We start from the raw sequence: 12,083 nt of genomic DNA on the forward strand, positions 1-12,083 counted from the left end.
AATTTGGAACCATGTCTGAACTAAGTGTTTGAGGGCAGCCGTCCGCTGAGATTATTCCTATAACCCAGAGTAGTTAGTTTTGAATCCAGTCATTCTGTATCTCCCATGTCGAGGGCCATTCAGGCGGGTTTGTTTGAAGAACAAATTCTGAGGAAATACACTCAGGCGTCTGCTACCATCGCTGCGAGAAAGCAGCTCATCGCGCACAAGTTCGATCTGAAGACGCCGCTGGCGGGCCGCTCTCAATTTGGCGCAGGATCCTCGTCATTGCCGGCCTCGGTACCACATCGGGATCCCGACGTTGCAACTTGGAGAACGGACAAATCCATCCAGCAGATTTCCAGGACATATAAAACCCCTCGATGAATGGCGCTTGCGCCTTGTCGAGCCGCGTTCAGGAAAGAGACCGGACATACTCTGAAGTCATATCAGCTTGACGATTGCGATCTCCTTCACTATCAGAGCGACAGGAGACTTCTGGCCTTGTAAAACTTGATTTTGCAGCTCAGCCATTGCATCATGGCGTCGAATTTCAAGTCCATTCATCTCCACCATAACATCCCCGACCTCTCTGGTTCTTTTGAAATCACCTGTTCCCCTGGAACCGATATTTGGGACAAGCCGCCTGCAACACACTCGTTCAATGCGCCAATCATTTACAAAACCAGCACAGTCGGCACATTCAAGTCCGCGAAAGTGACAGTCGCAGCCCCTTGGAAGGACAAATACGATCAAGGCGGTCTGTGTCTGGTCATACAAACAGCAGATACCCGTCGCTGGGTGAAGACGGGCATTGAATTCCTCGACAATGTGCCGTTGGTGGGCACTGTGGCAAAGGACCGGTGGGCAGATTGGAGCCTCAGGCCTCTGCTGGCTGAAACCCTGAGCATTGAGCACACGGCCATTGTTGAGATCGAGAACGCAAGTGACGGAAGCCTCTGGGTCTGGCTGGTCAGTGAAAGCGGGAAGAGGTTACCGCTGAGAGAAGTGACGTGGTGGGGAGATCTGCCCAAGGACACAGAGATTTGGGTTGGCGTTTATGCCGCGAAACCGGCGCCACATGGGGAGAAGGACGATCTGGTTGTTACATTTGAGGGGTTGAACATCCAGTAGATAACCAAAGGTGACCTCCAGGGTGTCGTTCGTAGCTTGCCGGGTTGTCGGGAGCATACCTCGTGGAGGGGGAGAAGCTCGCTATGGTATGACCGACCTACATGTAAACGGTTTGAGATATTTGAAGCAGTGCAATGAGGAAACAGCAAAGTTCAATACAGAGAATGTCAAAGAACACGGATTCCCAGCTCCTGCGTATTGTAAGGTGTGAGCTTCGTCAGAGAGGAGACCCGAGGGCGCAGTTAATATATCGACGCGTCTCACTAGCGGACGCGTTTTGGGTACCTCCAACATTTTAAGCCTCCGCCATTGTCACCACCACGAGCTGCTCCTGTCTCCATGGTCACTTCTTTCACCCACTTCGGAGCATTCGACTTTTGTCAATCGCAATCCTCATTTCTTTACGATAGCGACCATTGTCTCCATCTCGGTGCTTCTCAATAAACCTGTCGTAGTCGTTCCGCTCCTAAAGATGACAGTCGACTCGTGACACCCCTCTTTGCAACATGCCCACCCGGCTTCGCAATGCTGCTGCCGTAGAGGCTGCGCAGACTTCCCGTCGATACGATATACCCGGCCTTCAGTTCGACGACACTCTGGAATGGCGTGCCGGTAAACCAATCGCCGTGGGAGACCTTCTGAAGCGGCTGCAGAAGCTTGCTGGCCAGCTGCGCAATTATGATGTCGATCAAGTCGACTCACGCGCCTTCACCACGCTTGCGCTCGATCTCGCAAATCCAAATCTTCTCGGACACAAGGACAAGGGTGTAAGAGCATGGACCGTCTCCTGTATTGTCGACGTACTCAAGATCTGCGCTCCCGATGCGCCGTTCGTCGAGGCGCAACTGAAGGTGTGTGTGCTCGCGACATCCCATTTCAAACAGCCGAGGGCGTTGCCATTGACATGAGCAGGACATCTTCACAGTTATCATCACCTCTATTCTTCCGGCCCTTGCGGATCCAACCAATGCATACAATGCCCAACACGTCTACATCCTCATCTCCCTGGCCGAGTCGCAAAGCATTCTACTGGTGACGGACATCCCGAACCATGAAAGTCTGCTTACGTCTCTCTTCACAACGGCATTCGACGTCGTAGCCGCCTCTGGAAATAGCGCCTCGGGTGTCGAGGTCTCAAAGAGCGTGGAATATCACCTGAAAAACCTCCTGGCTGCAGTTGTCGACGAGGTTACCCTGCCTCCAGAGGTGACGGACATTATCATCTCACAATTCATGCGTGTGGACGCCCGCAATTTCGAGGACCATGGATCCAAAGGCAAGAAACGAGACTCTCATGACACCAAGCAGGGGACACTGCTCCTCAAAGACTACCCTCCAGCATACAACATGGCCAAGTCGCTCTGCACCACCTGCCCCGAGAAGATGACATCCCAAATCACTCAATATTTTGGGACTGTGATTGTCGACGCAACCAGTGCTCCCACCATCTCTCATCCTACCCACAAACGTTCCGCTTCGGATGCTGATGGTGACGATGAAGAAAGAGAGGGTCTAGCAGATTTGCGGAAAGCCCATCGTTTACTTCGAGAGTTGTGGCGCGCGTGTCCGGATGTCCTCTTGAATGTGATTCCTCAAGTTGAAGCTGAATTCTCCGCCGATTCCTACTCGCTTCGTCGACTGGCCACTGAAACCGTCGGGGATATCACGGCCGGGATTGGCATTGCTGGGCTACCTCCGACCGTACCTCTTGATCCTGCTGCTTATCCCTTACCCTCCGTCGACAATCCAGGAGAGCCCCCTGCACAAACCACAAACCCCCTTCTTACTGCGGCCTCACCCAAGCCTTTTATGGCGGTCCACGCTGCGGCATATCAGTCCTTCCTCGGCCGTCGCATTGACAAGTCACACATGGTTCGAGAAGCATGGGCCAATGCCGCTGCTCGAATCCTGCGTACCTCGGCCGGCGGCATTGGTTTGAATCCTCAAGAGCTTGAGGACTTGCTTGCTGGCTTTGCTCAGATGCTGCGCGATCCCGAAGAACATGTGCGGTTAGCGGCCATTCGGTCCATTGATACTTTCACCTATCAGGGTATGATAAATACCCTCGGAGCTGATGGCGGCTTGCTGAAGCAGCAGACTGTATTCTCGTCGTTGGCTGAACGCGTTATCGATCGAAAGCATCACGTCAGAGAGGCTGCTATTGAATTGCTCGGCCGGATTTGGGGTGTCGCTTCTAGCGATGTCGAGTCAGGCAATGAGATTGTCAAGAGCACTATTGGAGATATCCCGAATCGTATATTTGGCGCCTATTTCACCAACGAGCCGCACGTTCACGCTGTGATTGACAGAGTTCTGTATGAAAGTCTATTACCGCTCTTTTTCCCGCCATCCAAGGTCCAAGCGTCCCGAGTCGAGAGCCAAAGACAGCGAGGAAGAGACAAAGAGGGTGGCTCACAAGAAGAATCAATATTTGATCCTGATGCCGTTAGAGCACGTCGCATCCTAACACTCGTCCAAAGCTTGGACACCAGACCACGCGCCGTCTTTTTCAGCCTCCAAAATCGACAGGTACAAATGAGCAAAGGTATGAAGGTATTTCTGGAGACTTGCGAGGAATACAATGGAGGCGTTCTGGAAGATGACTCTACAGAGGCAACCCTTGAGAAGCGTCTCACCCGCATGATCGATCAACTCTCGAAAAGTTTTCCTGAGCCATCCGAGGTTTCGGCTGACCTCTGGAAATTCGCAAGGCAACACAACCGTCGATGGTATCAGCTAATACGCTTTGCCACTGGTCCTGAGCATGATTATCGCACGGTCACCAAGGCTATCAAGGAGCTTACCAAACGCATACGCGAAGCTCCCGGGAACGTTCAATCACTTCTTGCCACGATCCAACCGCTCTTGTACCGGTGCGCCTTGCTCGCCTATAATCGAAGTCATGTCCCAACAATCATGGCTATATCGCGGACTGATGAGGGCGGCTTGGGTGAGGTAGCTCACGAGGTTCTGAAGGAGATCTCTGCCCGGAATCCGGAGGTGCTCAAATACCATATCCAGGCGCTGTGCAAAGAGCTTGAGGATGAGGCTCCATCAAGTACAAAACCTGAGCAAGACGGTGCCCCTGACACTCTCAAGGCATGTGCGGCATTCGCTCGGAAATACCCGTCAGATATGCCCAAGGAGCGGAAGTTCCTGACATCGCTGGCACAATTTGCTTTGTACTCGAAATCTCCCCGTGCAGCGAAACACGCCGTGTCTATCATTATGATGGCTGCTGATAAGAAAGAAATGTATGCTAAAGACCTGCTGTCAAAGGCGCTGGCAGGTCTTGAGTCCGATAACCCTCATTTTCTCGCTCGCCTTGCTACAATAGCGCAGATCTGCCTGCTTGCTCCGTCCACGGCAAACGTCGACTCGGACACGATTCAGAAGCTTTGCCTCTCAAATATTCTACTCAAAAATCAGTCGCCCAGCAAAAAGGAAGACTCGAACGCGTGGGATGATATAGCAGATGACGAGACACAAGCTAAAGAACTGGCGCTCAAAATTTTCGTCAATCGCTGTCGGTCCCAGGATGAAACAAAGAATAACGACGAATATACCGCACTGGCAAAACAGGCGTTCAATCATTTCATCACTCTAGTCAACAACGAAGGAGAAATGACGCCTTCAAAAGATACACCGCCCGCACAGAAGAATCGGCTCAGACTTGTTGCCGCACATCTAATATTGAAGCTCTGCAGCCACAAGCGGAAGTTCGAAGACTTCATTGACCCTCAGTCGTTCATATCGATTGTGATGATTATAATTCATCCTCCCAATCCGGTGCGGGCTGGGTTTGTGAATTCGCTGAAGAAGTATCTGGGTCTGAACCGCCTCGCTCATAGATGGTTCACAGCTCTCTTCCTCCTGGCCTTTGAGCCGGACACGGAACTGCGCACATCGACCGTCATGTGGATTCGAGCACGCGTACAATTCTTCGCCAGGCAGAAGCTTCAGGCAGATTCAGGAGATAAGAAAATGCATCAAAATGTAATGGAGTCCATATTTGCACGTCTGCTCAGCCTGTTGGCTCACCACCCGGACTTCCCAACTCGGGACAGCGATAGCTTTGACGAAGAATTGCTGGATTTTGCAAAGTATATTGTCTTCTACCTCTGGGCTATCGCCACGGAAGACAACCTCTCACTGATATTTCACATAGCCCAGCGTGTCAAGGGCGCCAGAGAGGGTGTTGTTGGTACAGATGAAGCGAGCGAGCGATTATACATTCTTAGCGATTTGTCTCAGGCAGTGATCCGGAATTACGCAGACATTATGCCAGCGCACGCAAAAGGTGTTAATCTGCTGCAGACATGGCCTGGCAAAGTGAGCCTTCCTCGGAATTTGTTCAAGGCACTTCCCAGTCACGAGAAAGCGCAGGAAATTGCAGAGAGAAATTATCTCCCGGAGGACGTTGCCATCGGACTGGAAAAGATGATTCGGATATATATCAAGGAGCTGAAGAATGCTAGCCAGCCAGTTAAAAGGGCCGTGATTGCCGAGAAAAAGCGGAAGAGTGATGCGGCGTTGCTCGACCATGGTGAGGACGACAGGGAGGAGCGAAAGAAAGTGGCAAAGAAAGCAAAGAAAAGCGCCCTGGCCATTCGCAAGACCCCCAAACCACGGCGGAAGGGCTCGGAGCCTGCTAGCAGTCCGGTGTTGCCATCACGGAAGAGTAACCGTGCTTCCAACGTGGTGTCGTATGCAGAGTCAGATTCAGAGGACGGAGATGTGGAAATGGAAGACACGATACCTCGGAAAAACAGTCCAACCACCCGGAGAAAGAGCAAGGGAGAAGAACAAGGCTCGGATCAAGACCTGGATGACGATGACAGCGAAACTGAGGACGATGAAGTGCGAGACAATACCGTCGAGATGGAAGTCGAAGAGAAAAATACTGATGACGAAGTCCATGTCGACGAGGATGAAGATACTGCTGCCATCCATGAAAATGAGGGTGAAACGGGCAAGCAAGAGGAACAGAAGCACACTGCTGCTATCAAGGAACGGCAGAACAAGAAAGTCACTGCGAAGAAAAATATGGCGCCCGAGGAACAGTCAGACCAGGCGCCCCGGTCAGGACGGACGACCCGACAGATGAGGAGTACGAGAACATAAGTTACGAGGATGAGCTAACGGCATTTCATCAATGGGGACATGTGTTGTTGAGCTTTATGCAGCATTTCTGGGGGAGGGGTTTGGGTGTTGCATTGAGCGTGGAGGAGGGTTGAACATACCACCATCATAAACGATACAGATGATTGGCTGTATTGGTGCTATGAAAAGGTCTGCGGGTGCTCAGTAAAAGTAATGTAGCGAATGAAGATACCCCCCTGCGGGAAACTGGCACTGACTAGCAGCGGGATGTGACTTGATATCCAGCGAGGCTGCGAGGTTGCGAGACTGTGACGGACCAAATTTCGGCCAGGCTGCCTTTTTCTTGGCGGGGAAATGACGGGAATCATCCTCAGCTCGTCTTTCTGATCTGTAAGAGTCCGCGTCCGGGCGAACGACCATCAACCCCATTGCTGCGTATCTCGATCAACCAGGCATTCACAATGGGCGGCCTATTTAAGATGCGTCTGCGTTCCCGTGCCGCCCATCCCTCCCGTGAAGATGCCAAAACCAACCAACTGAACTAGCACACACGCTCCCTTGTAGCTCGAAACCCTTCAGCCTCACCATCATGCCAGCATTGTCGTCCATCGTTATTGACGCCTCTCCTCAAGACGTCTGGAATGTCCTCGTTGACTTCCCCAGGTGGCCAGAGTGGAACACTTGGTTCCTATCTATTCGTGCCCATTCAACCCCTGTTGAACTAGGCACTCTGGTCACATTCACAAACGCCATGTCTGAGACCGCTAAGCCCGGAACCTATACAGCGCGCATCACCACTTGGCAACCCGACAAGACAGAGTTCGCCTGGAAGGGTGGCCCATTGCCAGAGTGGCTGGCGTGGACTCTGAGGGGCTATCATTGGTTTAGGCTCGTGCCACAGGACGGTGGGAAGAAGACGCTGTTCGATCATGGCGAAGACGTCGAAGGATTGCTGAGCGTGTTGGTTCCCGGCAGTATGGTGAAAGACCTGGTCAAGCAGCTGGACAAGTTCAATGGCGAGTTGAAGCAACGGGTTGAAAAAGGTCCACAAGCCAGCACGACGTGAGGAGGGCGGAGGACAAGACGGGGCGATCAAGCTGATACGGCAACAAATGTATGCTGAATTTCTATTGGCGACCATATCTCTACTGCTGGAGGCGCATTCTGCATGTCCCTGCTGACTGGAACAGATTCGAAGCGAGTCCATTTGTCTTTGGTGTACTTGTTGCAATGCTTTTCTTACAATGAAAGGCACTTCCGGGGCTCAATAATCTACTGTCAACCAGCCTCATCCTGACTGTTTGCATCTCCCTGCACTTTGAAAACCGCCTTGGGCAACTTTGTTCTCCATCCTCATGCGTTGGGCTCTTCATTCCGTTTCATCACTCATAACTAAGAATACTGACTGGTGTTTGTCTCGTTGTGTGGAATTTGTTGTTACACAGATGGCTCTGGCTTTCCCTCGCCGGGTTGCTTGGTGTTTTCGTTGTTGCAGCAAACAGCCTGACGCAGTTGAGCCCAAACAACTGCCCTCTGTTGTTTTACTGACGTGTTTTAGATCCAGTCCTTCTCCAAGGTAAAATGTCACCCTTTCACTTTTGGATTTATCATTTTTTTTCCGTCACTTAGCAGCGTACAATGTCGCGATACAATCCGAACTGGGGTCGCCCCAACCGCAACACTCCCAACGACAATGCTGATGAGGCACAACCGCCATACCGTGCGAACCCAATCTTCAGTCCTGGTAACAGCCAGCCAGACAACTCTTCGCCAAATCTTCCTCCAACTGGTCCATCAGTGGCCCCTTTCCAACCGACTCGGCAAGGAGCGCCTCCTGGCTCGAGCAGCAACCGGGCGCTACCTCATCCAGGTGGTCAATTCACCCCTCGGCAGGCCAATACCAACGAGAAAACTCCCCAGACTGGTGGCAGAGGGGGACACCCACCGTTGTCTCACCGTCCGAGACAGCCACAAACAGGTCATGGCGGTAGGGGTGGTCGGCTGCCTGGGAACTCGAAACCTCAAGGGACACGAAATGTCGACATTCCAGGGAAAGAGCTGCTAGCCAACCATTTCGCCATCACACTAGGAACCTACCAACAAGTCTTTTCTTACGAGTTGAACATCAGTAGAGTTCACCCAGAAGCACAGAACGACCAAAGTCGAACCACCGAGACAGAGAATGGCGTCCCCGCTACACAGAAGACACGCAAAATCGCGAGACAGAAGAAGAGACGACTGGTTTACCTCCTCCTCGAGCAACTTAAGTTGGAAAATAGACTTCCGGACCCCATCGCTACTGATTACCTGAAGCTGCTCATCACACCATGCCAACTGGATGAGGGTATCACCAAGTCACGCGAATTTGATTTCTACGACGAGTACTCGGCTGGTCCCGACCCAAATTGTGACCGGTACCGTGTAGAGTTTGAAAAGCCTAAGCCGATCTCTCTGACCGATCTCTTCGCGCACTATGGCTCTACACAATCTCAGGCCGCTGGTGCGCAGATATCGACTGAAGCTCTCACTGACGCAACCACCGCTCTCAACATCATCTTCAGCTATCTTCCTTACCAACGATGCTTTTCCGACCGTCATGACTCTACCCCCTCGATGACTACGGTAAAAGGACAGACGTTCTATGGCATTGCTCCTCCACCTCCTCCCCGACATTTAGGTCCCTGGATGACAGACACTGGGAAGGTACTCGACGGGCGAGGTGGCCTCTACAGCATTCCAGGATTCTCGAGGAGTGTCCGAGGCTCATTCAGTTCGTCGGGACACGTGGATCTCAACATCTACATCAAGACGGGCTGTTTTTGGCAGCATGGGAGTGTCCAAGACGTGATTGATGCATTCAGACGTCAACACCCTTCGGCCAGTCTGTATGCCCTTCAAGAGTTCTTGCGTCGAGCTCCAGTAAGGTTAGCGTTCCAGGAGCCAGGACTCGATCGGTTCTCCGGCATCAAAGGCGTGGTGGGCAATGATGGACTGTCTACAGCCGATAGATGCGACATGAGACATCTCAAACAACAGCATTCGGGCGGTCTTGTGAGAGACTACTTCTCCATGAAGCATAATTGGCAGATGGACCCAAAAGTAAATGTCGTCAAGATCGGGAAAGAGTCACAGAACGGGCACATGACGGTCCCTGCAAACCTGCTTCAGATCCTGCCTGGGCGAATGAAGCCAAGCGAGATACCCCGGTTTTCGACTCGATTTCCAGATGAGAACTACAACATGATTGTCACAGATGGCCGGCGCACATTTTATTCGACCGACCTTGCCCATGGTGGAGCGGCAGCGTTTCGCTTGTCAATTGATTCCAGAATGGCCAGAGTCCCCGTCACGGTGCTGGCGCGGCCCAGCCTTATGTACAAGACTTCAGAAAACTCGAATCAGGCGAAATACATAGACGGAGCGCTCATTCACGCTGGTCAATGGAATATCCAAGGTGCCGCTTTTGTGAGGCCAGCTTCTGGGAAGAAGTGGTCATGCGTCGAGCTCACGGCGGAGGGAAGGCCATTGAAATGCCCAACGCAAGGGATGACTCATTTCGTGGACCATCTGACCCATGCGTTGTGGCAATATGGCATGCAGAGATTTGAATGGTGGCAGTTCAACCCCAGCAACATGGGTGCACAACAGTACGCCGACACAGACTTGTTTCCGAAGCAGAAGACTGTTTCGAGTTTCCAGAAGCAGTCCACCGCCATCATAAAACTGCTCAAGGATCTTAAAGCGAATGGAGTCCAGCTGGTGGTCCTGCTTATCCCTGTCCATGATTTGGAACTCTACGGTGCTATCAAACGAGCGGGCGACCAGAAGGTTGGCATCGCTACCGTCTGCCATGTGCTCCAGTCTGGCGGCAAGGCACTCTGGCCCAAAAGCATTCTACGTCCTGGCGATTCACAGGGTAGGGTCAACCACGACTTTCTGGCGAATTTGTGCATGAAGATCAACTTGAAAGTGGATGAGGCGACCGTCAATCAAGCCTTGCATGGTAACCCAAAGATTCTGACACCCAAGACGATGATCATCGGCATTGACGTGGCTCATGGAGGCGGACCAAGGAAACACTGCCCCAGCGTTGCGGCCGTGGTCGGCAGCGTCAATGCAGAATTCTCGCAGTGGCCAGCAAGTTTGTTGGCGAATCCATGTTCCACGAGAGATGATGAAGAGAAAGAAGCCAACGAGAAGATACTGGATCTGGACCAGGCCGTGTACGAGCGACTTCTGGACTATTACAATCGTAACCATGATCCACGCCCCAAAGGGTCCAAGGACAGCGGCATTCCAGACCAGATCATCGTGTACCGAGACGGTGTGTCCGAGTCGCAATTCGCAATGTGCAAAGATTACGAGTACGAAAAGATCGGGGCGGCCTTGAGCAAGCTTTTCCAACAAAAGGGGTTGCCTGTCGAGCTTCGGCCCAAAGTCACCCTCATCTGCGCCATCAAACGCCACCACACGCGTCTCTTCCCGAATCCCGACGTCAGCTCGCAAGACAGAAGTCTCGTGCTAAACCAGCAACAGAAGAACGGCAGCGTGAACAACAACCCCGTCCCGGGCTGCGTGGTGATGGACCGGATCACGTACGGACAGGGCAACGACTTTTTCTTGGTCGGGCAGAAGGCCATCCAGGGCACGGCCATCCCGGTGCATTACAATGTGTTGCAGAATCCGCACAACTACGACATCCAGGATATTGCCAGGATGGTGAGTTTTGATTGTCTCTGGTTTCTAAACCCGTTTTCCTTTTCTCTGACCCTCCCTCTCTGCGTGTGACGGCGCTAACCCGCTAATACTTAACCAGACATACCATCTCTGCTATCTCTTCGGCCGCTCGCGAACTTCCGTCGGACCATGCACTCCCGTCTACTACGCCGACCTGGTCGCCGACCGCGCGCGGTGTTTCGTGCGCCAATTCTACAACCCGCCACGAGACAACGACCAGGATCAGCCACTCCGGCCGTTTGACGAGAGCGAACTGGGCCATTTCAAGGACTGCCTCCAACTGCATCCGGACATTGCGCGACATATGTTTTATATCTGAACGGAACAGCGGTTTTTTTTTTCTCTCTTCGTTGTGTTTATGGAACGCTGGTTGACCTGGCCTAGCCTGTCAGCACGTGCAGGAGGAGAGACATTCGGAGAACGGTGGTTCTCATGTCTGGCAACTTTTTTGCTATTCTTCCTCTTAACTTGTCTCTAGACCATCTCTTTTGTTGGACCCGGCTATGTCTTATCGTCCAGATTCTATTGCTCTTCGACCACTTGTCGTTTTTCAAGGAAACAAGAGAGGCAGCTCGGGTTGGGAGTTTTAGGTCTGTTCTTCAACGTGTGCTCGGGAATAGGGAATGTGCTGGTCAAGGCACGACGGGGTAGGGTAGGGTAGGGCTGAACAGATATTAGATATTAGACTGACGGATATTAGATGCTACAGAGACAGGCACAGGCACAGGCACAGGCACAGGCACAGGCATAGAAAGACACAGGAGCAGCATGCACGGAGGAGACGAATGTTTTCTCTCTTTTGACACCTTCTGATAATTAATTAATTGCCCTATCCTTATCCCTCTCCCTCCCTGTCTTGTGCGTTCGATATCCAATACCCGATCCCTCTCTCACCCTTCTCCCCTCCCTTCAAAAAGCCTTTTTTTTCCCCACCGACCCCCTTTTTTCTTCTCGTTAATAATTAAGAGGTCATTTGCTGGGTTGTTCCGCCTTGACGCCATCATTGATTTCGTTGATATTGTCATGTATGTCTGTGGTTGAAAGAATCCATCGCTAGCTGGTAAGAGCATATCGTGGAGCAATCGCCCGAAAGAGAAAGTCCTTCGGGGGAAAAAAGACTTGGATATATG

General features: G+C 52.0%; 4 protein-coding genes across 4 annotated transcripts; all 4 read left to right on the forward strand.

The window, feature by feature from the left end:
* Nucleotides 1-519: 519 nt before the first annotated feature.
* Nucleotides 520-1,113, forward strand: AYO20_08586 (hypothetical protein; the record flags this gene model as incomplete). Its single annotated transcript, XM_022646862.1, has 1 exon — nt 520-1,113. One exon carries the CDS (start codon nt 520-522, stop codon nt 1,111-1,113), a length of 594 nt encoding a protein of 197 aa, XP_022497198.1.
* Nucleotides 1,114-1,619: 506 nt separating this feature from the next.
* Nucleotides 1,620-6,237, forward strand: AYO20_08587 (hypothetical protein; the record flags this gene model as incomplete). Its single annotated transcript, XM_022646863.1, has 2 exons — nt 1,620-1,964; nt 2,026-6,237. The coding sequence occupies 2 exons, from the start codon at nt 1,620-1,622 to the stop codon at nt 6,235-6,237; spliced, it is 4,557 nt and encodes a 1,518-aa protein (XP_022497199.1).
* Nucleotides 6,238-6,805: 568 nt separating this feature from the next.
* On the forward strand, nt 6,806-7,282 carry AYO20_08588 (hypothetical protein; the record flags this gene model as incomplete). The annotated part of the gene is made up of 1 exon (XM_022646864.1): nt 6,806-7,282. One exon carries the CDS (start codon nt 6,806-6,808, stop codon nt 7,280-7,282), a length of 477 nt encoding a protein of 158 aa, XP_022497200.1.
* A 572-nt stretch (nt 7,283-7,854) lies between these two features.
* AYO20_08589 (hypothetical protein) lies at nt 7,855-11,272 on the forward strand (the record flags this gene model as incomplete). Its single annotated transcript, XM_022646865.1, has 2 exons — nt 7,855-10,935; nt 11,033-11,272. The coding sequence occupies 2 exons, from the start codon at nt 7,855-7,857 to the stop codon at nt 11,270-11,272; spliced, it is 3,321 nt and encodes a 1,106-aa protein (XP_022497201.1).
* Between the last annotated feature and the right edge of the window lie 811 nt (nt 11,273-12,083).

Source organism: Fonsecaea nubica, assembly GCF_001646965.1.
Source record: "Fonsecaea nubica strain CBS 269.64 chromosome Unknown Scaff69, whole genome shotgun sequence".
NCBI lineage: Eukaryota > Fungi > Ascomycota > Eurotiomycetes > Chaetothyriales > Herpotrichiellaceae > Fonsecaea > Fonsecaea nubica.